Source organism: Brienomyrus brachyistius, chromosome 9 (assembly GCF_023856365.1).
Source record: "Brienomyrus brachyistius isolate T26 chromosome 9, BBRACH_0.4, whole genome shotgun sequence".
Lineage (NCBI taxonomy): Eukaryota > Metazoa > Chordata > Actinopteri > Osteoglossiformes > Mormyridae > Brienomyrus > Brienomyrus brachyistius.
The window spans coordinates 28,176,788-28,203,417 of record NC_064541.1 but is presented as its reverse complement, the minus strand read 5'-3'; the positions used below and the strand labels follow the sequence as shown (position 1 = coordinate 28,203,417).

At 40.9% G+C, this 26,630-nt stretch overlaps 1 protein-coding gene and 1 long non-coding RNA gene across 2 annotated transcripts; both read right to left on the bottom strand.

Moving 5' to 3' along the window:
* Positions 1-5,289: 5,289 nt before the first annotated feature.
* LOC125749179 (uncharacterized) lies at positions 5,290-8,994 on the bottom strand. Its single transcript, XR_007399796.1, has 3 exons — positions 7,215-8,994; positions 6,567-6,617; positions 5,290-6,479 (listed from the first exon to the last, which is right to left on the bottom strand). It is a non-coding gene; the product is annotated as an uncharacterized LOC125749179 (long non-coding RNA).
* A 4,761-nt stretch (positions 8,995-13,755) lies between these two features.
* cenpw (centromere protein W) lies at positions 13,756-24,409 on the bottom strand. The gene is made up of 3 exons (XM_049026161.1): positions 24,204-24,409; positions 18,554-18,667; positions 13,756-13,982 (listed from the first exon to the last, which is right to left on the bottom strand). Exons 1-3 carry the CDS (start codon positions 24,288-24,290, stop codon positions 13,956-13,958), a joined length of 228 nt encoding a protein of 75 aa, XP_048882118.1. The 5' UTR covers positions 24,291-24,409; the 3' UTR covers positions 13,756-13,955.
* Between the last annotated feature and the right edge of the window lie 2,221 nt (positions 24,410-26,630).

Here is a 26,630-nt window from a genome sequence, read left to right as displayed (position 1 = left end):
TTAGACATGCTACAGGATGTTCCTGGCCACGTTCTTCCCTCACTTGGTGTTCAGGGGTCAGTTTTCTAGTGGATGATGACTGAGTACCGCAGCCATTGCAGAATCTCTCTGCAGGACTCCAGCCTTCACCTGGTTCATGTGTTTTACAGAAGAGGATTGTGAAACTGGCCACTGTTATCTCCAGAAAAATAGGCAAAATGATAGTTTAATATGACCGTACAAGGAACTCAAATTCATATACAGCTTTCGTAATTGTCTTTCAATCCTGGTCACAGCTCAGAGTACATTCAAGTCTTTGTAACGTTTCTGTGGACAGACATCTACCAACAACATTGACAAAGTTATGTATATATCTAAAGATCTCTTACATATATACAGTATGTATTTAACTGTGATGGGCTAGCCCCCCATCCTGGGTTGTTCCCTGCCTCATGCCCATTGCTTCTGGGATAGGCTCCGGACCCCCCCGCGACCCAGTAGGATAAGCGGTTTGGAAAATGGATGGATGGATGGATATATGTATTTAACATCTTTATGTTTTTCATGTTAGCCTTCTGTTTGTGGATCTTGTTACGCTCACAAACACTGCAAGGGAAATATTGCATGCAGCCTTTTCTCCCAAAAAAGGCTTCTTGTACATATGACCATGGTGGAACATAAAAAAAAAACTGTTTTCACAAAGGGTGAAGTGCATTTTTCAACACATCCCTTGTTCCAATATATAGTGGTTTCGGAGTCACTGCAATGTGACCTCATCAAGTTATGAAAAGAGACGATTATGTCGGATATCATCTACGTGTGAGTAATAAATGTTACACAGGGAAATGGAGAAGAAAGGAATTTATGGAGGACTTTGGCATGTGCTTTGAAAGGGGGCTGTGAAGCATTCAGTTACTCTGCCACCGTGCGAGACGTCGCTGACAAGGCAGGGAGATGGCATCTGAAGATAACGCCTGTTCATCATCACATTTATTTTAGCATCCACCAGGGGCAGCCTTTGAGTGACCACCCCAAGGACCTCATACCTACCATGTCATGTTAGAAACTCATAATGACAGCAAAATAAATGAATAACCCAGCTGAGCTAAGCTACATGATGGGCGGGAAGAAATGCTAGGAATCGTTTCAGAAGATGTTGCTTTTTATTAAGTTTAAGTGTAATGGGGGTGGTATGATGAAAAAGCCATTCTGCATAAGCAGTATCAATAACTCACCCATCAAAAGACGCCTCTTAAAGGTACCTTTGAAGATTCCAGAGGCAATCGGGAAGATGCCAAACAAGGGAGTGTCCACCTTGTTCTTCATCTGGAGATCAGTTATATTTGGATGCCTGACAATATTGAGACAGTATTGGTGCTAGATGAGTTTCTTCTTAAATGACATGAAAACACTCTCTGTCTGTCCATTCATTCATCCATCCATCCATCCATCCATCCATCCACCTGTCTGCTGACCACATCTAACAGAGGGTCATGGTGAAAAAAAAAAAAATATATATATATATATATATATGTTTGAATTCTTAAGGAACTTAAGGGCCAGTAAACAGGCATTGTACGATTGCTATTCCAGAATGCTTGAATGGTTGCAGAGAAACCATCTTGTCACAAACGTTCATAAGAAGTGTGCAATTTTTCTATTAAAGGAATTTCTAGTCCTGCTTGGGTTGGCATCCCCTCCTGGGTTATTCCCTGCCTTGCACCTGTAGCTTCTGGGATCGCTTCTGGATACCTGCGACCTTGCATGCGACAAGCAAGGATGGAAAATGGATGGAATTTTCTATCTTTGTAGTCAATAACTGAATTCATATAAGCCTCATAGAAACAGGGTATTGGATATTGAATATTTTGTACACAAGTATGGATAATTCAGAAGTATTATCTCTAGACATTTTGCCACCATTGGATCATACTTCCTCGTTATTTAGAACATTGGCACAGAGGAAGTTAGTGCACTTAACCTAACCTAACATGGGCCTCTTACCCGTGGTTGATCTCAAGAAAAACCAGGCTAGCCCCAAAAAGAATGCTTATTATTAAAACAGACTGCCTTGAGATTTCAATACACCTAGCCTATTATAGTGTACACATCTATTATATGACACCCTCAATGTTTTTTAATAGCACATGCAAGGTCTAACAGGCTTTCCTTAAGATTAACAGACTTTTAATGAAGGCAACACTCCCCCTGGTGGTTCTTAAAGAAAACCACATCTCTGTTTCGGGATCCTAAGCACACTATTCCAGAGAAACAGCTTCATACCTTAGAGGCAACAGATCAAATCAAGCAATTTAGAGCTGATAAATATGTGTATTCAGTCAAAAGCTTCTCTCCAAAATGTGGAAAAGTAAACCAGTTTTAAGCCCAAAGGCCCTAAAATCTAGATTGAGAATCAGAAACATATTGGAAGGCTTCTGTGTACTGGGGATTAGAAAAATCTTTAAAATGAGACTCGAAATGAAATTCATATTCTTCTTTGTTTTATTATTGTTTACCACTGAAAGTGCTTTGGCCGCAATAAAACAGAAAGGACTGCCAGGTTTTAAGAGGTATACCTCTCTGCCAAGCTGACAACGGCTATCAATATCTGTACTCTGGCCGGTTTGTTTTGCTTAAGACAACATTCAATGTCATTCAGCTATTGCAGTATTTTGCAGAGCATTGCAGGGCATCACATTGCATTATGTTGACTGTATAATACTGTTCATTGTGAGTACTGAGCAGGACTGACTAAGTATGTTCTTGTGGAGCAACTGAACTGTTTGGTGGTAACTGCCTGGACTGTGGCCAAATGGCAGTTATTAAAAGCAGTGGCTGTTCTGGGTTTCTGAATGAGGTTTGTGAATCAGGAGGAGCCATGATGCCCATTTCGAAACCTGGATAAGAATCACCCAGAAGCATGGCTGTTTAATATTTGGTGACATAACCACATGAATTTGCCCTCACACCAGCAAGAGTGTAATCTGCCAGATTAATCGCTCTGTATTCCAGTGCGACTGAGCTGAGTGTTTTGTCCAGGCCATGTGTTTGCAGGCCATGAATTTACTCATTAGCATCATGGCCTTCACACCACTCTTCCTGGTCAAGGTCTCTGCGGCAGTACTGAGCTGGTCAGATCAGGTGTCTTTTTCTATAGCCACAAACTGTAGCTCATTCTGAGGTTCCATAGAAGTTACCAAGCCAACTGGAGATATAATCCCTCCAATGTGACTGTGACCCCTGTAGAACCACTGCTTTGGGGAGTTGTCCAGGTAGCATCCTGTATCCTGCAGCCGCAGCTACGCCTTGATATGCTGCCTATGAAAATCGAAAACAGTGGAGACAAGATGCACCCTTGATGGAGCCTAACATCCACTCTAAACGGCTAAGATATTTTACCAAGGACAAGGGCACAGCTTACTGCATTCATAAGAAGACCAAAGAGTCTTGTAGTCTATGCTAGTATGTCCTCACAAACCGCCACATAACTATATTGTTCCAAAGCCAGGCCAAAACTTGCTTTATTCTTTCTAAATCCAAGGTCCAACCATCAGATGGGATCTAGTACCCTCGCACAGGCTTTGCTTTGGAAGCTTATAGTTGGAAAAATAGGGATCACCACACACAGATTGCCAGTCCAGAGGTGCTGATCCAAGTTTCCAAAAATTCTTCCTGGTGAGTGGACATATCCAGGTTAAGGAGCTTCTCAAAGTATTTTCTCCATTACTTAATAGTATCCCTCATGCATGTAAGCACTTCCTCAACATGTTCAATTCCCAACTCCCCCTCCTGAGGTGTCCTAAGGCCTTCCAGAACATCTTGGGGCCACTTGAAAGTCTCTCTCCATGGTTTCTCCAAACCTCCCATATACAAACTTTTTCCTCAGTGAGTGCCTTTGCTTCAGTCTTTCTGACCTGTTGGTACCTATCAGCTGTTTTAGAATGCCATCATGCAAGCATTGCCCCAAAGACTTCCTTCTTTACCATGACAGTTTCCCTCAGTTCAAGTGCCCACAAGCAGGTCCTAAGGTTACCTCCACGACACTTATCGCCTTGTAGTCTTTGCAGCCACTGCAATGATTTAGGCCTTGAACACAGTTCATTTGATCTCAATGTCCCAACAGAAAAATGGTCCCTACAATGTCCAAAAAACAGGTTTTTATTACTTTGTGGGGGATATTTGGCCCCACAAAGTAATATAAACCGAATCCACACACACACACACGTCGGGTATACCTATTCTTATAGGGTCCACTCACTTCTATGGGAAAAATGCTAACGCTAACTATGACAACCTTAACCCCCACCCTGCCCTAACCATAACCATATGCAACCAAACAAAATACAAGTTTTCGCATTTTCAGTTTTTTCATAGCAGTCACCAATTTTTATAAAATAGTTTTCATTTATGGAAAAACCAGGAAACCGGTCCCCATAAGGGAAAGAAAAACAGATATTTATCGCGTTATGGGGACATTGTGTCCCCATAAGGATAGGCATACCTGCTCACACACAAACACACAGGCACTACATTTACAAATGCCTAAGACTCCTTTTAGATTAATTTAAACTGTATGGCAGCATTTGCTTCCTACCTACACTTCATATGTTTTGAGTCAGCTTGCACACTGCATGGGTTACTCACCATAGCCTTTTGCAGAAATACACCACAGCTGGTTATCTAAGTGACCGTGAAGGACAAGCTGTGTTCAGGCAAACGCTTAACTAGACCCAGAGTCAGCCTCATGGTATGTCCCTTAAAAATAACTTTTAAAACACACATGTGCTTTAGGTACCAACATCAACATTCAACAATGGATGAAGATTAACATGGGTGGAGCTTCACCTCATCCTGGAGAACCTGGGCTAGCTCTCTCCCATGCTCCCTCACACCATGAAAGGATTTCATGTTCATGTACTTCAGTATTTTAGCCCCCGTTATGTTGTGGATCATAAAAAGCCATTACCACCTCACTTTCACAATACCCTGGACCTCATACCAAGCAAAGGAATCATCTTTGAGTTGGAGAAGATTAATAAACAATAAGAACCACAGGTGTAACTTGTCATCACATGGAAAAGGGGCTTAAAAGTAAATAGACTAAATACGTTCAGGGTTTGTCATGAGGTGAAACATGAAACATTCGACCACTGGAATGCTGCCAGCATACTGGCAACATATGGATGCACTGGAAAAACTCAAAACCTTGAATTTTTAGTTGTTCCCATTATGACAGTAATCACTTATATTTCATTTACTGACTGGTGAAGGAATGAAAACAGTAACTCAGTGCTGGATTTAGTTCTCTGGTCTTTTATAAACAAAACTTATGTTTGTCTAAAAAATTCTGGTTTCAAGTTGCAGTTTTCTTTTCCTGGACATCCTGCAGTTCTACAGTTGTTAAAACAGGGACATTTTTTGATGGAAAATTGTAATAAATACATGCAAGATCAAGGAGCAGAAGTATAATTGTACCTCCATGTCTGCAGAGATTGAGTTTTCAGTGGTGAACCTAACCCCCCCCCCCCACTCCCCCCGAAAGCATGCATGTTCACGATTACTTAGATATCCCCTAACCAACAAGCAAGTGTGCATTCAAGTCTCAGTGCATGTGTAATACAACCCAAACAAAGTAAAATGAAACAGTATGTGATATTTTTCTGCTACATGTTGGTAGGTTTGCACAAACCTTTTATGTTTTATGTGTGTTTATTTGTGAGAATAGGTTTGTCAAAATGCTGAAAAGATAGAAGCTGCATTTCTGTACTGGAGCATGCTTCTGATGTTCTGTAATATAGAAATGAAGGGGTACTGCATGTGTGTGCAACTGCCTTTGAGAAGCGTAGGCTGTCTCTGTCTGTGTGGTGCTGAAGGTGTATATGTGGCTTTCTGAGTAAGCATGTGACTCACACTCCCTACAGTATCCCTGTATCGTTGAAACAAAATCATGATCTGGATTTCACATGTGGGCAGGTAATTGGTGTCTCTAAAGGGTTTAGATGTGTGCCTTGTGGTGGATGGGCAATCCCTTACAGGGTGTCCTGGGACCCTGGGCTGAATAAGCAATTATAAAAGATGGATGGATAATAAAATAAATGTTCGAATTAATCTGTTCTGCTTACAAATCTTTAAACCTCCGGCACAGAGGGACAAAAAATAAACATGCACACACAGGCAGGTAAGCACTCTCACACATATACATGTAAACATTAACACACGTCTGCTCACTTTACAAATAAACACCCATTTAAAATTATTTAAGTCTCCATTCCTGTTACATGTGCAAGTCTTCGTGGGACCCACGGTGATCGCATTAACTCACAAATAATCAGTGTTTCATAAAGTGGCATGTGGTAGGCTGCGCCTGGCTCCCCAGTGATGAGACATTTCGGGTCAGCCTGGGGAGCACCGGCTGAGCATCTCTCGTGCACAACTCCAATCTGGTGTGGATCTCTTTTCCCCTGCCAGCTGCCAGATGTTTGGCCTTTGTGAGACAGCATCTGGATTTTTTTAAGGTATAACAAAAAGAAAACAAAATGAAAATGCAGAAAACACAACAGAAGAGCCGTCTTTTCTTATGCACTTACATGAAGGATTCATCCAAGGGCTCAGGTTGAAGACAAATATGCAGACAGGTCCTAAGGACAAAAGACAGCTGAATGCCAGTTAAAAAGTGTGCAGTTTAGAAAGCTCGTTACTGAGAACTGCGATTAAGGAGACCTCAGTCTATGGTATACATATGGTATCAATAAAACAAATCAGTAAATAAATGGCATAAATACAGTACCAGTCAAAAGTTAGGACATGCCACGCTGCCTACAAAGGAGAGTAATACATATCACATGACCTGGCCACCTGACCTAAACACAGTAGAAATGGTTGTGGAGGAGCTTGACCAGAGAGTGAAGGAAATGTTGCCAATGACTGTCAGAGTCAGCTCCTTTTGTCTCAGTCTTTTGTGTCCCTTCCCCATTTGACCAGCAGGTGTCGCTGGCCATCCTGTCCCTCCTGTCAGTCTTTGTGTTTTCCCCTGCTCACTGCTGCCCACATGGTTCAACTCATTAAGCATGTGGTTGCCTGTGAACCCCTCAGTCTTGTGCTTGAATCACACCTCCTCTATTTTGTATTTTGTTCCCTAGTGTTTCATTTGTATGAGTTTTCTTGTTCCTCTTGTGATTTGTATTTGGTATAGATGGTTTTGGTTTCATGCTTTGTGCCCATGCTTATGTTTTTACCTGTCTGTGATTCCCCTAGTGTACATTTTGTTTCTTAGTTTCTTTGTTAGAGTTCCCTGAGTTTAATTATTAGTTTCAGCCGTTGCCTGTTTTAGTGCCTGCCCTTGTGTGTTTATCTGATTGCTCGTTGCCCTGCACTCTCCCGGATTGGTTAATTGTCTATGTCACACTCCTGCTGTGTCGTTACCCGGTTCAGTTTTTGTATTTAAGTTCCTGATCTTGTTCTGTTCCTGCTGGAGTCGTTGATGTTTGTTTGATGTTCTTTGAGGTCTTATGCTGTGTTCTTTGTTACCTGCCCGCCCCTTGTTGTCCTGACCCATTTTGTAATTAGTCTTTGTTTATCCCTGCTTACTCTTCACCCCTCGTGGTCCTTTTATTTTGTAGTGTTTCTTGTGTTTTTCTGTTTCTTAATAAATCTCCATTTCTCCTCTGAGCTGTCACCTCTCCTGCATGATGCCTCGCCGTCACCTCAAATCCACCCTGTTCCGGGACAGAGTATTCAGCATATTTGTGGAACTCCTTCAGAACAGCTAGAAAAGCATCCCAGGAGAAGACCTCATGAAACTGGCGTGGAGAAAGTAGGGTCACCCAGGAATTGGGGTTAACGGATTGGGCATCACTCTGCCTATGCAGGGATTTGACTGGGAACCTTCTGAGTCCCAACTCAGAGCTGCTCCATCTCCCCTCAATCTTTAGTTCTTAATACCTTCTTGGTCAGTGCATAACTCCATATACAGCAGCAGGAAAATAAGAGACTCCTCTATGTTTTAAACAAATCTTCATTTAAATCCTGGTTTAATTGTGGTTCTGCTGGCAGAAGGCTATGCTGAGCAGCAGGATCCATCCAGGTTCAAAATTTTTAAGTACGAAGTACACAAGAAGAAGGTGAAGCAGGAGACACTGGGAACGAGCAGAAAAGCCAGGTAAAGGGCGGAAGTGACATTCTAATGCCAGAGATGTAGGATGACATCAAGTGACCTTCAAAAGGAATGAGAAATGCTATGTGCAGGTATGAAGTGCACTGCTAGGATAGTTTGTATCAGGCTCTGAGAAGCAGGACTGAAGTCCAATAAAGCAAGGAAGAAGCCCTTCATTAATGAGAAACCGAGAAGAACCAGGGTGGAGTTTGCAGAAAAAATATTTTTCACAGATGCACATCAATAAATTCATAAATGAGTGAAAACCAAAAATTGTGCTGTGGCCTTAATTTTTGTCTGTAGTTTTATAGTAGTAGTGGGGAAAATGACCACTACAGTAGTTTAATATCTATATGTTTTATAGTTTTGATGTCTTCATAATCATTCAAAAATGTAGAGAATAGTACAAATAAACCCATGTGTCCAAATTTTTGACTGGCACTGTCTATTATGGATTAAAGGATAAAAATGGTCACTTTTGCTCTTCTACAGTTCTTAATGCTAACCTTTTTAGTTCCATTTTTCTTGTTCATGAGTTTTCTCCTTGCACACATCCATTCTTACTCTTTTCCTGCCAATCTGTCCATCCTGTTTTCCTTTGGCACTCATTTCATCCTACTCTCCTTCTCACCCTCTACTATATTTGTGTCGTTAATGCAATAATGAGGAAAGTACCACAAATCCAGGGCTGTCTGAAGTGATGCTCTGCACTGAAGATTCCAGGGTAAAGTACAGCTTGTCTTTACTGAAATCTAGCCTGTTTTGAATTTAAACATTTAAATGTTTGTTTTGCATTCAGAATTCCCGACTATATATAAAATATATGAAATAAAATGGTTGGATATTCTGAAGCATACAAAAAAAAAAAAACGTTTAGTCAAAAGCATTTGCCAAGATTCACCACTTGATGGTAAACTGGAATGTTTAAAGGAGTCAAACAAGGCTGCCAATGATGACATGCTAGTTACCTCAAACTGCAGGAAAAACTCCAAACTGTGCAATAACAGACATCTCATGTCAGAGGGATTTAAAGCATTCAAAGAAAAAGATCAGGAATGATTAGGTTTAACCCAAGTGGAATTAGGTCTGAGAATAAATGGTACAAAGGAGGAAGAGGAGGATTTTTCAACATGTCTGCTCAATGACTGGTGCAGTCGGGGGTTTAGCTTTAAATGGTTTAACTCTTCTTCCCTTATGCCTCCTGAGAATGCCAGGCACTGCAGGCAGTATATCTGGGAGGGTATAACCACACAACAGACGGTACCATTAATTGGCAATAATGGTAATGAATGTCTGGTAATAGTCCTAATCAAATACACCTGAATCGTGCGTTGTGTTAATCATACAAACCCTGTTATTAGGGGACGGTGTCCAAGGAATTTACGAGCTCCGGTTACAGTACTCTGGGTCCCCACAAGGTCAGAGTGCTAAGCACGTTTGGTTTTCCTATGCAGATATGCTATGAACATCCTGTTCACTTACCCAGACGCAGTGCAGGTCCCCAGAAAGGGCACCTCTCTTGTAGTGCATGTCCTAAACCCATTTGAAATGCAGCTTTTTTTATCTTTGTGGTACGATGGACCTCTTCCCAAAATCAGAGGTGGCCATCTTCCCCAGTACCCATGAATTCCAGCCTCACATGGAAGCGAAAATCACTCTGGCTTCACCTAGCATTTTATCTGTCTCTGTGCCTCGCTATGTCTCGTCCAACCCGGCGCTGGCTAATCCAAAGGGATGGCTGTCGGCCAGAACAATACAGGACTTTAGCTGAGACTGTTCCTGAATTCACTTCACTTCACTCATTACAGATATTCAAAACTTTTGTCATTTTCTTCTGGGCTTCAGAAGAAAAAAAACTACATTGTCTATCCCAGTGATACTTTTTATATTTGTGTCACTTGTGTATCCATACTTTTTTTTTTATTATATCCTAAAAAACATGGTCATTCCTCAATGAATGAAACAAAACAACCCCCCATCTCCCATTTGTATATAAGTAGTATTTTTCTGTCCAGCGCAATGCTGTTTAAGACACCCACGGCAAACACACCCATCAGGACCACGGCTTATTTCAATTCTCCAGCATTTTTATTTAGTTACTTAATTAAATTTCCCAGAGTCAGTACATAGCGATGTGAGTCTGAACAAGCACGACAAATGTAGAACCCAGAAAGCGAGATTGGAAACAGAGCTGCCGTGCGTCTTGTGTGCCGAGTGAAGCGGGAACACCGCCATGGAGCGCTACATAGCGCTCACCAAAGGGACTCGACGGTGACATTCGTGCACAAAGCACAGCTATCATCGTGTCACTAGAACTCAAGGTGAATAAGACCGCAAAGGACAGAACTGGTAGTTTCCCTAGACGGTAGCATACAACTGCTCCATATTCCACAAATTAAAGCACCACCTTCAAAATTTAGAGAAAGCCATCCCTCGTCTATACTACTTTCTCATGGAGACCCAGGAAGTATAGAGCACAAGGCAGGAGAACACGCCGAACTGAGGGACACAGACTCGCCTACCTGCACGGTTTTTGACAGCATGACAAAACTGCAAACTACAAACAAACGGGGTTAGGATCTGAAACACTGCTTCAGGAGCTATGAAGCTATAGTGTTACCCAACAAGCCACCATGGTAGCCAAAATGCGGTCATAAACTATGAAATAATATACAGAAAACAGATGAAACCACTTTATCAAGTCTTTGTCTATTATGGAAATGACAGATTCTTGTTTCAGAAATGCTGATATTCAGGGCACTTCCCCTCAAAAGCAGCCTCAATACGGCAGATTACAGCAAATCCAACACATTTCAGAAAATGAAACTGCCACAGAGCAGATCTGCTGTAAGCCAATGAAAGACCTGAACCACCACATGTGTAAGTAATAGGACAGCAACTTTCAGAAGAGAAAGCTTTTAGATATTTGCATATGGCATTTTTTGCTGTTTTTGGTTGACAGCTCTAATAACATTAGAGTTTTCTGAGAGATACGCTGACAATATGAGAGCAGTTTCATTAGGACTTGGGTCTTATTCTCAGCAAATCGATGACAAACAGTTTCTGCTGAGCGAAGCGCCCCTGTGTGGACAGTTTGCTCTCGCATAAACTCATGCCCAGTGACAAACACAGACAAGCTGGCCTTGGCCTCAGCAACTCTGGTCTGGCGGTTTGGGAAATGTTTAAGGGAAAGAAGCATCTCGGCTTTTCTCAGGGCAGGGCCAAATCATGCCAGCATTTGTGGTTTTAGATGCCATGAGCTGAAGAGAACCAAAATAAAACTTTTCCTAATGGTGGGGAAGGAGGACCAGGAGGAAAATGAGCATTAAATCTGGAAAGCCACTAAGAATCTGTAAATGCTCCCACTAGCAGGGTGGCTAAACGAGACTGTGAGTGAACACCAGCACAGGACTGAGAGTTATTAAAAATGGCTAGCAGTTTCTTTGCTGGCTGAAAAGGAAAGCAAGAACAGTTTTGGGTTGGGTTGGCACCAGCCACAGACCTTGGCAGCTAACGATGATTCTCTGCCTCAAACAAGAATTACCTCTTGTGTATTAGTCCACAAAAACAGGGCACCCATCTGGCACTGCCGACACACCATCAGAAAGTTCTGCAAAGGTCGTTAAGAATGAGCTTCACGCCAGCCTGGTCTCACGTTCTGACTCATATGCTGGAAGCCGCTCACGGGCACGCAGGTGGTGAGTTTGTTGGTGCCACCGACTCCTGGTGAAAGGTTAGTTCCCAGAGACATCACCTCGCACCTTCTTAGCGGAGGAAGGAAATTCAAGCTCAGCTTTTGGCACCTGATGCCTGCCTTCTGACACCAAGGACTCGTTTCCACCCAAGACCTTCCAAAGGGACAGAAATGGCCTGTTTAGCTCATGCTTTGATATGTGCCAAATCATTTAAAATATAGATTAAATAAAATATAGATGATAAAGTTCATCGGGGGGGGTTGTTTTTATTTAACAAACCATGAGTGATTGCCAAGCTGGTTTCTTTCCAGGCACTTTTCGTGCAAGTCTATGGGCATGCAAACTCCCAGAGGTCATGTATCAAATCTCTGCGCTGCCTCTTCCAGTCGGAGCCCAGACAAACGATGTGTTTCGAGATATAAAGAGAGACACTATTAATAACACTCCTATCTTCGCTTCTCAGAACTGGTTTTGTTCAGAAACTCTTAAATAGTAAGGGTTCCACCTGTTCCATCTTCTGGATAATCCCAGACAGCCTTGTACATTTTTATGAGTAAAAGCCCATAGGTACGTTTTTGCAGCTGTCGCCTAATCTCCAGCTTTTCAATGCTGTAGAAGAATGACTGACTGACTGTGTGGCCACCCATGGTAACTCACTTCCAGGCTTCACTGTTCTGCATAGAGTTGCTTTGATATCAATTTAGTAGCGAAAACAGAAAACCTCTCCCCACTATGATGGTTACCAATCCATTGAAATATACTGAGAAATTTCATCATTGTCCTCTACCGGTGTAGAAAAACCCTATTGAGCATATTAACCATAGTAATTTCACAATACACTACATCTATTATTTTTAAGGCTATTAATTTTAGAAACATAGAAAACATTGATTCCAACATACTCCCATATAGCACATCCAATTAGCAAAGCTCAGCATGGAATCCAACCCATCTCATATATGGCAGCAGAAACTGAGGCTGAACTCTTGACCTTAACATCCTTTAACCCCTGAGGCTCGTGGGGGAATCAGGGTGGTGAAAGCTATGGACATAAATGTATTTTTAAAAGAACAAGAAGGTAAAATGTCTCTTTTAAGCATGTCTTCAATGACAGCCAGACCATAAACCTAGGTAGTATCACTCATGTACCAATGTCAATATATGAGCATCGATTTTAAAGGGTGCCTTAAGCTCCCAGTTTGTTTCACACAGGCAGAAATTAATACTGCCAGGTAAAGCCTGAATGGAGGCGGGTTTGAGGCACTATGAGGGGCTGAGAACATGGGCACGGGTTCTAAATGGTAACTCAGGTCAGTAACCCAAAGTAACCCTACTCATGAGAATGGGCTCATGAGTCAAGGGTGGAATCAGCTATACAAAAGTGAGGGGCACAGGGCAGAGCTGGTTTGACAGATAACTAGGGATCATTACATCACATCATTACACGGAAATGGCCACGGTCAGAATCAGAGAAGGTAACATTGTCCAAAAAAGGTTCCCCATTTAAACCTCACTTTCACAAGCCCAGCAAATAATGACTGTGCTGTTTTTTATGGCCACCAGCCAAGAACTTTTTTTTTTTTTTTTTAAACTTTAGAAGAAGAGAGATTCTGTATGACAACTCAACTGTCAGTGTGTAACACATCGCTGTGGAAAATGACAGGCTAATAGATCTTAATGGCTCGCTCGGTCTTAAAGTTAAAATCAGAAACCACACACAAAATTGTACTGGTGTCCAAAACTCCTAGAACGTTTCACTTCTGGGAACGCACAATATTCACGAATATCCAGGTTTATAAATCAATCAACTTTAAGCCCCCCTAACCAATGGCAGTGGTGTCTGTATAGTGGGAAATTAAACATTAAAAAAATTGTGGGAATAAAATAAATAAAAGCAAATACTAAATTGTTATTCATTACATCCACGGCTTAAGAACTTAACATTTTTATTATACCACTAAGATATATTTACAAAATGGAGAACATTTTAATGAAAACATTTTACTGGAGGATCAATTATTCCTCTAAAAGCACTTCAACTTTTGTGTCGACGCGCAGTGATGTATACATGAGCAGCAGATATTGGTGATGCAGGTTATTCTGAAAGAAAAACAGATGCTGCTTCCTCTTCAGCCCCTGGCATTCTTCAGGAGACTCTGGAAGAAAAAATAAGGAAACACCTCCTTAAAAATCATTACAGCCTCCCAGTCTGTGCAGCCTCCTCTACCTCTCCATCTTCTTATTTCTGGCTGCACCTGTTGATGAGCTCATTCACATGTCATCTGATGAATGCAAACAGCATGTCTAGAAAAGCTAAAGGATTAATAACTAGCATAAATTAAGCAGGGGTTTATTTATGCTATGTTAGATTCCAGTTTGTGGACCGGCACCAGTCCGTAGCCAGTATCTCACCAAACCGCATGGGTATTTATAAATTTTTTTTTTTTAAATCACTCCTCACATTTATATATTACCTTCAAAACTAAAAAAAATGTAAATTGTTAAACTTATGAAACCAGCGATCGATCCGAGGATGGATTGGTACTGATTTGTGGTACTGGTTATCATTTTTTTTGTCTCTGTGGGAGGGAACGGATCAGCGGGCCAGATTTAACTATAATTTAAAGCTTTACAAGCCTTCAAAAACCAAATCAGTAGCTCGCAAATGTAATACCTTCTGAGGTTTGTGCAGTGTTTTACGCTCTTTGAGTACCACCATCGAAGCATTATGCTTGACTCTCAAGAACAATATGCTGGGTAAGAGCTTCTGTTATTCTCAATGCAGGAAGGTTATCGCTATCATTTCACATTTTCCCTCTCCATGCTAGTGTTTGCTGCATGCTGGGTTGTTGCCGAATGCTGCTGACAGCAGTTTGCCATAATCGGACGTTTAGAGACTTTACTTATGTTGCGTGTTCTGTTTCATACCTAATTGTGATATTTTAGCAGAGCAGTCTGCAGTCTGTGATGCTTTGGCTTTTGTTGTTAATTTTGATGTACAGTAAAACCTTGGATTGCGAGTAACTTGGCTTGCAAGTGTTTTGCAAGATGAGCAAAATTTTATTCAATTTTAACTTGATAAACGAGCGAGGTCTTGCAAAACGAGTATTATGTATACGCTTTGGCTGCCTAGCGTCACGTGATCACAACTCAGCCAATGGTTTCTCTCGCTCTCGCTGCAGGATTGTGGGTAATCGTTTCCCATGCTTGGTCCCAGGAGGCGTGCCTCACTCGTATAGTCAAAATTTTGTAGAAAAGCACCACCCGAATAAGGCCGTAGCAGTGTGACCGATGAATCTGTTTAACGACAACGCAATGCCCACATTTCCACGAAATCGAAAAGCAGTGATTCCGTTATAGTGAAAGTCGTCCTACAAAATAACCCTCCTCTTCTCCTCTCTCTCGTCTCCCTCACACCATCCACGATTCTTTTCAAAGGTAAAGCGCAGGTTAAGTTGTTTTATGTATTTTTACTTTACATTTTGTATTAATACACTGAACAAAAATATAAACGCAACACTTTTGTTTCTGCTCCCATTTTTCATGAGATGGACTTAAAGATCTAAAATGCATTCCAGATACACAATATTACCATTCCTCTCAAACATTTCTCACAAATCAGTCTAAATGTGTGATAGTGAGCACTTCTGCTTTGCTGAGATAATCCATCCCACCTCACAGGTGTGCCACATCAAGATGCTGATCTGACATCATGGCTAGTGCACAGGTGTACCTTATACTGCCCACAATAAAAGGCCACCCTGGAATGTGCAGTTTTGTCTCACAGCAAAATGCCACAGATGCCACAAGCATTGAGGGAGCGTGCAATTGGCATGCGGACAGCAGGAATGTCAACCAGATCTGTTGCTCGTGCATTGAATGTTCATTTCTCAACCATAAGCCGTCTCCAAAGGCGTTTCAGAGAATATGGCAGTACATCCAACCGGCCTCACAACCGCAGACCACGTGTAACCACACCAGCCCAGGACCTCCACATCCAGCAGGTTCACCTCCAAGATCGTCTGAGACCAGCCACTCAGACAGCTGCTGAAACAATTGGTTTGCATAACCAAACACTTTCTGCACAAACTGTCAGAAACCGTCTCAGGGAAGCTCAACTGCATGCTCGTTGTCCTCATCGGGGTCTTGACCTGACTCCAGCTCGTCGCCGTAACAGACTTGAGTGGGCAAATGCGCACATTCGATGGCGTCTGGCACGTTGGAGAGGTGTTCTCTTCACGGATGAATCTCGGTTTGCATTGTTCAGGGCAGATGGCAGACAGCGTGTGTGGCGTCGTGTGGGTGAGCGCTTTGCTGATGTCAATGTTGTGGATCGAGTGGCCCATGGTGGTGGTGGGGTTATGGTATGGGCAGGCATCTGTTATGGATGAAGAACACGGGTGCATTTTATTGATGGCATTTTGAATGCACAGAGATACCGTGATGAGATCCTGAGGCCCATTGTTGTGCCATACATCCATGAACATCACCTCAGGTTTCAGCAAGATAATGCACGGCCCCATGTTGCAAGGATCTGTACACAGTTCTTGGAAGCTGAAAATGTCCCAGTTCTTGCATGGCCAGCATACTCACCGGACATGTCACCCGTTGAGCATGTTTGGGATGTGCTTGACCGGCGTATACGACAGCGTGTACCAGTTCCCACTAATATCCAACAACTTCGCACAGCCATTGAAGAGGAGTGGACCAACATTCCACAGGCCACAATTGACAATCTGATAAACTCTATGCGAAGAAGATGTGTTGCATTGCATGAGGCAAATGGTGGTCACACCAGATACTGACCGGTTCTGAGTCCCCAGACCCCCAATAAAGCAAAAAACTGCACATTCCAGGGTGGCCTTTTATTGTGGGCAGTATAAGGTACACCTGTGCACTACCCATGATGTCAGATCAGCATCTTGATGTGGCACACCTGTGAGGTGGGATGGATTATCTCAGCAAAGCAGAAGTGCTCACTATCACACATTTAGACTGATTTGTGAGAAATGTTTGAGAGAAATGGTAATATTGTGTATCTGGAATGAATTGTAGATCTTTAAGTCCATCTCATGAAAAATGGGAGCAGAAACAAGAGTGTTGCGTTTATATTTTTGTTCAGTGTAATTTTTATATGAATATTTTTGGGTTGCGAAACAAATCATCTGAGTTTCCATTACTACTACAAAAATTCGCTTTGATATATGAGTGCTTTGGACTACAAGCACATTTCCGGAACAAATTATGCTCGCAATCCGAGGTATTACTGTACTTCCACATTCTGTGGTCCCATTTTTGCTTATGAAAAATACCATCTGATGATGTATCAGTGACATCAGCAATGGTTACAGGCGCATTGTCATAAAGATGAGTTTATATGAGCACTATCAGAGAAGATTCTAGTATCAGTATCAATGTACCCCTACAAATAAGCTCCTTCATTATAAAATAAACTCTGTGTTCATTCCCATCAGCCGGATGTCTGTGTAGCTTTATTGTGGCTTATTTATACTTGGAATGTCACACTGTCTAAATCTTTACAGCTTGAGACTCCAGTCCACATCAACTAGCAAACAGCAAGCAGACGTGTGTGTGTGTGTGTGTGTGTGTGTGTGTGTGTGGTGTACACACGAGTGAGAGGTATCAACCACAAAATGTGTGGGGGAGTGTGATTCAAATTTAAACATTGTGTCTCAAGTAAAGAACGTGTCAGCTACCAACCACTGAGTGTGAGTGTGCGCGTGAGAGAGGTAAACACCGAGTGCTGTGTTGGAGAATTACAGGAGGGATAATTGTGGACACAACACAAAAAACAAGAACTTAGCCCCATCTAAGCAGAACGGTGTGTGGGAGAGGTAGTGTGGGCTAGCTGCAGGCACACAGCAGACTCAACATCACAGACCCCATGAAAAGGAAGTGGCCACTGTGGGCTCTGGACACTGGCAGGAAAACAAGTGTGAGTGTGTGAGTATCTTAACCAGCGGCCACACAGTGACTATTTCGCTGGCAGAATTTAAATGCAGGACGCAAAGATCAGCATTAACTGTTGAAATATCCCTGGCTGTCCACAGACAAAAGCAAGACCGGGAAACTAAAGCAGGAGGCAAAATGATACATGATAGAGGCACACTCGCAGGACAAGCTGCGCATGTGTGCTCCGCAGCCGACGGCAGCAGCACGTGCTGGTCCGGGACAGAGGGGCATACGTTACTCACTCCATACCACGCACATCTGTTAGCAATGCGGCCTGATTAAATGAATATGCACTGGAAACCTGACCCAATCAGGAACCCCCCCAGCCCAGTAACACACCACTGTTTGAAGGGAAGCATTCTCAGACCCTGAGTTCAGGCAACCAGCAGCCCACTCCGATAATGATTTTTAAAACTCATCTTAAAAACTAGCCATTCAGAGCCGCTAGCCAGTTCTTTGGCGACAAAACTCAGGTAAAGGCATTCAGACTTGGAGTTACGCTCAGTGTTAGAGTTGCCCAAACATCTACAGTAGGTGTGGGGGCGGGCTGGGGAAGAGAGCAAAGTGTTGCAAGCAGAAACAAGTAATGAGCAGATCTGCTGAACAGAAGTGAATGACAGCAGATGAGCAGATAGAGAATTCTTCTGCCATGCATGTCTGCAAGTGTGTTCATCTGACAAATGGGCAAGCCAAAGGGACCCTGATCAACAGCTCCCAAAGGCATCAAAGCGGGACACAGACTGAATGCAATTACCTTGGACACAGCCTTGAAGTGACAGGCCCCGATGGTGGCTGTTTTCTCCTCGAAAGCTTTTGCCCTGGACTCTTCTGCCAGGCTGCGCAGAAACAGCAACATGCTCAGCTCCACCTGCCCTCGGAGATAGAACAGGGAATTACCCTTTCAGTGTCCAGGAAGCCGGCTACTCAGCTTACTGATATTGAAAACACTGCTGTAAAAGGCAGTCCATATTCCCTTCACAGACTTACCATGCATTCTAACAGCCTAGAGCAGACCAATCCAGCATCTACCAGCCCCCCCACTTGTCATTATGCTGCACATCACAAAGCAAGGCCCTTGTCTCAGAATACAACAAGATTGTTGCATCTGACTCATCACGCATGAGGCAGTGACTCCTTGTTGACTCTTATTGTTGAGTGCAAGTTGAGCATTTCCATTAATGGCCTGTGGGCACGCAGGAGGCGTGTGGCTGCATAATTGTCACGCATTCTTCTTTTCATTCTGATTTAAAGACCCTGTTTGACTCAATTATATCCCACCACAGGCCACCTTCCATGATTGCACAACAAGCTACAGTAAGTATTCCCAGTCTAGCATGCATGCACGCAAACAAACATACCTGTGTGCTGCCGGGTTAACTTGGGCACAGAAGGACGGACGGCAGGGAGCGCAGACACACACAGACACACACACACACAGCTCGCTATGGTTGCTAAAATGCTCCCAGTCCATAAAGAACAGGCCACTGCTATTTTTCTATCGCTTATTGAACTACAGCTTCTAATTGCAGGCAATTAGCAGGGTCTTAACCTACATTGTAAACACTAACCTGTCAACAACTGGCGAGTCAAGTTTCTGGTACTTCCTGTTCCCTTATAGTAAGGTAAAAACAAACACACATTTCACGCATGGCTCAACTGGTACCACTTGGCCTAATATCATGTGATATTAAGACTCCTAAAACTTATCGGCATTATTGGAGAATGCACCAATAATTTCTGTAAACGTTTATGAAGAGAAAAGAAACTCGCTCACTGGAGAAAATGCAGAGGAGAAGCAATGCTTCCTGCACTATAACTTATTCTCAGCCTGGGGTAATACTATGTTTAGCCAGTTAGTGGTCGACTACTAATGTAAAAATACCACACAAAATTTATAGGATGGAAACAGTTTTGTGTGTGTAGATGAGGTTTATATTACATTGTGGGGACCAAACGTCCCCCACAATGAAATAAAAACCTGTTATTCTGACGTTGTGGGGACCATTTTTCAGGTCCCCACAAAGATCTGTGAATACATACAAAAAAGTAAAAATGTCAAAAGTTTTGTATTTTGATTGCTTATGGTTAAGGTTAGGGCTGGGTAGGGGTTATGGTTGTCGTGTTGGAATTAGAGTTTTGCCCAAAAAAAATGGAGAGTCCCCACAAAGATACAATTACAAACCTGTGTGTGTATCTGTGTTTGCACAAAATTTCATTTCAAGGGGTTTTTATTAAGCAAAATTGACAATGTACTTCAAAATTGCTCATTTCCTATCAACATTGCTAGAGTTCATATTAACATTGCCCAGTCTAAATAAAAGCTAGAAGTGCTCTGCTTGTGAGCAAATTATGCAATTTTAAAATAAACAACCCCAAGTACTGCTCAAAGTAACAAGAGCATCTCAGAAATGATTATGGAACTCAATGGGTCAGTCAATGTGTTGTTTCTTTTAGTGTCTGTGACCTTAGGGGCACAGACCCTGGAACAGAGGGACTTTCTGGGGGGGGGGGGGGGGGGAGTGCCTATCCCTGACACATCCAAGACTTCCACACAGGATGCAGTTGATTATTTTTATGCTCAATCAACCATCAAACACTGTGCAGGCCATCCCAGTTTAGCAGGAGAACAAAGCAGGCTCTTAGAAACTCCCACCCACACGAGCCACCAGCCATAAACACTAAAGCTGTCTTGCACACGGGTCCTGTGGAACCATGGTTCTGTCACACACGGGCACCAGAGAGCCACAGTTCACATACTAACCGGTTCCAGTGGCCCGTGGTTCACACTTACGCTCGGAATTTTAAAGACGTGACAGTTTGTCTGGCGTGAAACTTACCACGAAAGTTATTAGTCTACAAACAGAGCAAACATTTTACTGTGAAAGTTAGTTATGTTGATACCAGGCCAATGACTAGGACTATATTCATGGTGTTTACTGGTATGGTATGCAAGGTAAAATTAAAGCATTTAGCATAAAATATTATCAGCAAATGATTAAAGTAAAGAAATGCCACCTTCTGTCCCCTAAAGCTGGCCCTCATCCAAAAGTACGCTGAGATGTTTCAGCATAAAAAGCACATTACTGTGAAACCAAGAGTTTATCTTATAAACTGCAATGTGCCAATAATACAGAGGAACAGTTCAGACAAATCAGAGCAGGTTGAGTGCCCTCGCCATCTTTCACTGTAAGACTAAACTCATACAATGTGGCACACCATCCAGGTTTTTTTATTAAACATCCATGGGGGTCCCCAACTCCAGCCCTATAAAGCTCTTCCAGCTGCACAGGCCCCTAATTAGCCCTCATTACTGCAGGAAAGTCCATTACGACGTCAACCACTAAGGCACACACATCCATGTAAAAACTTAAATATTTCTAATTTAACATCAAAGGTCAGACACACACGTGCATCTACACATACAAACATTGACAAACAAGGGTTTCGAAAAGTAATTTGTAATTCTCCTAAAGAATGGTACCTTGATTTTGTGGTTAAAAGCATGACAAGGTTCCTTCCTGGTCTAATCATACAATGGACAGGAATGTAAAATGCAATTCAACAGTTTAGCTCATAAAAATAATGTAATTAAACTGTACAGAATTTCATTAACTAGGACAAAGTGTTTTCATCTCTCACTAGTACAAAGACCCTACAAGACCTTAGGTTACACCCCGTCCAGGCTGTACCCAAGCCCAAAGCTGCCTGGGACAGGCTCCAGGCCACCTCATGACCAACATAAAGGTTAGAAGATGGATAGATGGGCCTTCATTTAGAATTCAGTGTAGACATTTCCAAGAGTTAATGAACAGGTATAATTCAACAAGAAGGACCAGGACTGAGGTCAGGGATTATACCACATTCCAGCACGGGACATCAATATTTTGATTTCATTTTACAACTTGAATCAATAAATCATCAGGCATTCACACCAATAAGATTCAAACAATTAATACTTTTTATACCTTTACTTCATAACTCTCTGATTAAGCTTCATTATTTATAGTTGTTTAGAACAAAGCCCATATATAGAGAAGCACTAGCCTATATAGCCAACACCAACATATGCTATGGATCCAACCACCCTCCATGCCACAGGCCCTTGTGATTTTCCTATTAACTGTATTTTGAGTTGTCTCAGTAATAGAAACACTATGAAGTATCTAATGGCTAGCTAGTCAGGAACTGCTTCCAGCTCACCAAAACCAGAACATCCTGTGACATTTCCACTGACCACTTCAAAGAGGACACAACAATTAGCCAATTATTTTCATCATCACTGCATTACCCACAATTCAAATGGTTTATTCATACAACTACTCAGTAAAGGATATGTTGTGAATTCAATTCAGCCACATCCTAGTGGCCCAAAAGCAGTAAACACAAGCCAGCAGTATGTGACGCTTTGATGGTGAGGGTGGTTTGTGTGGGGGTATGCACGTATGTGTGCATACATAGATTTCCCATCAAACCATTCATACGGGCTAGTTTCAAAGTAAAAAGGGCTATTTAACCATCAGACACAGTTGCTGTATTTGTGAGTCAGCTTTCAGTCATAAGCACAGGCATATAATTAAACAGGACCTAAAGCAATGATATACATTAAAGTTACTTCCTCTTTTCACAGGCATTGACCATTTGTGTGCACCATGTAATCATTTACAAGTAGTCGTACTATTTCAGAACACTAATGGTTAAGAAAAAGGAATTAAAATCTCAGACAAAATGGCACAAGAGCGCATGCATTTAGCACCAAGCCAACACAATGGCAAATAATGGAAGAACATCACCTCATCCTGTTTGTGTTTAAAAATGCATGTAATGAATTCAAATCAACTCAACTCAGATTTTGACAGAACAGTTCCTAAGCTTCCCCAAAGCACTCTGAATTAACAACAGAGCATATACAAAAACCACATTTAGAACAGTGTGGCAACAAACTGCCTTTATGTGGTGTGTTACTCTATTATAAATGCTGAATGAAGGATGATTTAAGCAAATAAACGGGTTATCTTATCTCTAACATCACAGTAAATATCTCATGTGGAACACGAGTTTGTTGTTTGTTATATTAGACAAATAATTTGTACTGCTTGAACAAAAAAAAACTAGCAAAGTAATAATTACTTTAACATAAAAAGGCCAATGAGGCCTCAATTTATAAATTCAAAAAGAGGGCAGAAGACACTGAGAAATGGACATAAGCCATGTAAATAAATGAAGATTGGAAAGAGCCAAGATTTCAAAATGGCTAAGTTTTAAGGCCATAAAAATCGTTATAATACTGCAGAACAAAAAGACTTCATGAAAAAAAAAACACTTTGTTTACTCAAATTTATCACATTCACTGATTCCAACTTTTTACTGTAATTAATGCAGCCCAATCAAATTACATCTAGTTTCCTAATCTTACATAATGTTACACATTTTGTTCCAAAGCAACAAAATGCAACTGACGTAATTACTTTCAAGTAAAATGCAATTTGGTATGAAGGATGACTTTATAATCGCCTCATGAATGTTACAGCTACGAATCGTCAGCTGCTGATAATGAATAAACATATTTTCTCTGTGGAATAACTTCCGCGACCTATTTTCTCAGTCTATGCATTTAAAAGGAATATACAACAAATTATTGATTACAACTTTACCATAGCCATTATTAAAAAGGAATACACCAAATATTTAGTGGGTAATTACTATAACTACGAATTGTTCTAGTTAAATAGCATAGAAACGCAAAAACGAAACTAAATCTTGAAAATGCTTCCATTAATTACATACGTTACTAGTTTCTTCTGCTTCATAAGCATCATGACATCGGTAATGTATAACTAGATGCACAAACTATGTCATAAATGTTTGTTTGCAAAATTGTAACATCTAAATTAAGACACCGAGGCAGTGACACTGAGATGACTCTAAAATAAAATCTTTAGCTAAAAATAACTTAAATGACAAAATGTTACCAATATTAGGTTATAAGCTGTAAACTATTTCAGTGAATGCTATTGGTATGGAAAATTGCATATTGTGTTTGTTCCGCTAGCACCAGTTTCAGTTTGTACGTATATTGCAGGCCCCTACTAATATTAATACTTTGTTTCAACTTATACGCTAAACTTGTCTGTCATTTGGATTAGGTTAGTTGAGCCAAAACACAAAACTGTCTTGGATATTAGAAAAGACTGCATTACTGAAACCAGTTACTCGTTATTAAAATAGAAAGGCGATATTGTAACGTTAATTAAGTAAGAGACTCATCTTAACGTAAGTTCTTATTGCTCATACTCGGAGTATATGTCGCTACTGAAAGAGTAACAATGTGTTGGTCAGAATACCTTATCTTAGCTAGCTAGCAAACTTAGCACAGGTACCGAACAATTTAAATAAAAGAGGCTCACCAATAATTCTGCATTTTTACCTATACGAATGTCTAAATTCTTCCTTGTGAGCGATTTCAAGTTACTTCTTGGTGCTTTCTTCAACATTTTGTTAAAAACTACACAAAAGAAACGACATGAAATATTGACTCTGGTTCTTAGTTTCTGTCTATTTCAATCTACCCGCCGATTCCTCTCCGGGCTATTCTTTATGACGTATCCGGTCGCGTAAACATGGCGTCATTATAAAATTAGAAATGGCAGTTTTAGGAGTTTACGTGTAGTTCACAAAACACACACTTAATTTTGCGCAAATTATATGGCTACCCACTAGATCTCCGGCAGTAGTGGTAAGATTACAGTCGCTGTAGCTTCTCCGCTCAGAACAAAAAAGCGATGTCTAATTGCAACTGGTCTTTATTATGCACAAGCAGACACTATAAATAATCATATGTACAATTTATGCTATGGACTGTCTATAATGTCTGCTTATGCGCGTGTGTATGTATAGATGTGTGGCTCCGAAAGGAAATATTTACATATTATTACATTATATGTGTATTATTCAACCATTTACATTATACAGAGATTATAATACATTAATATAATGTATCTAACAGTGCGGTATTAATTTTGACAGCATATTTTGATTTACTTTTAGTCTTTTGACGAAAATACAGTCTGATTTTTTTGATAGAACCAAAATTTAGTCGTAAACAGAATTCTTGCATATGACACATCTTAATTTGTATTATAAGAACAACGGCAGTGCATAATGATGAAAACTCAACTGCCCTCTCTCAAACATGATTTCTACACCTAGTTCACTTTGTGACGACAGTAAGATACAAATCAGTTATTTGTTTCTATTCATTTAATTTTGCTCTTCAAATTTGTTATGTTTATGATCGTTATCATCGCTCCACATAACTTGCACTGAGACTTGTTTTCTTTAGCATCAAATATGAAATTTATCCATTTATCAGTATGTTTTTTCCTACCTAAAGTCGATTGTGGCACAGACCAGGCTTGGGCAGTATATTACATTTCATACCGTCCAGAGATTACACAGTCACTCAGTATAAAAGTCGGCAAAAGCCTAGCACAGCATAGCAAGTTTACAGACGCACTTCAGAGACAGAGCTGCATGGTTTACACACTTGAAGCCCGTTAGATCAATATTACCCAATCACATGCAACTACAATCAATACTAACTAAAGATGTTGCTTCTGATTGGATAATTTGGTAGATTTCTGACATTTAGTCTTGTTTGTATTTGTTGACGAAAGTGTCAGTATATTTAGTCATAGTTTTTGGCATAGTTCATTGCAAACAGATCGCAGTAAACAATTTGGATTGAACATATAGGCCAATGCAGTGCACCAGTGTCATAGCTCTATTTTAAACACCTAATTTTAGAATAAATTCAACCCAATTCATTTCAGTGTTTTATGTAATTTAATGAAATTTATTTCACTTTTGTTATTTGACAATATCACTGCATTTGCTGCTTATTGTTCAATTATTGTTTGTTTTGTATATTATAACTCATATAGATTTTGTTTTTAGATAAAATGATAAGATATACTGATATAATTTAGTTATTTTGATTGTTTTTAGATAGAATGCTAAATATTTATTTCAGGGTTGGCTTTCTCCCCGCATATTGCCATTTTCTTGTAGAATTTCTATGTTACAGTGTCTCAAAAGGGTAATTTTAAGCCGTACGCATCCAACATTCATGGACTCCAACAATTTCTAGAAGTACTTAGATGGATCACCTGGAAATGTGAACATGAAGTACAATTCTTGAATTACTGGATGGATCACCTAGAAATGTAAAAGTTAATGAGAGTGTTTTTACCTGAATGCTGTGAATCCTTGTTAAGGTATGTAAGTGTGAACGTATACTTATTTATTCATTTATTACACATTCAACTTGTGTTAATTTTGTTGGTAAAAACCAAGACAAATGCTTTTAAAATTATTGTTGACGAAACATAAACAAATTGATCTGAATACTGATAGTATCGATACCAGCGTTGGTATTTGTATCGAATCGATACTCTCATGATAGTATCGAGTTTCAGGTTCTGTCCTCTACGCTCAGTGCATTGCTCCCGTTTCATGAAGTGCACGTCTGCAAACATCGCTCCTTTCACTTCTTGCATGCACACTTTTCTCCTCCTCTTTCAAGTTTTTTGTTGTTGCGCTTATTTGATTTGATTATTTGTAAATGTCATTTGATTAAACTCTTTTAAAAATTTATCCCGCATGAGCACTAGAAATGTGATTTCCCGGTGTCATTCACATGTATGTTTTCATGAAAAAAAAGTAGTTTGGAGACTAGACGACTGGTCAGCGATTGCTCCTGGTGAAAGATCTTGCAGTGTGTGACCCCCTGTCGCTGATCAGTCATGTAGTGTGTAAATCACGTGACTTCAAGA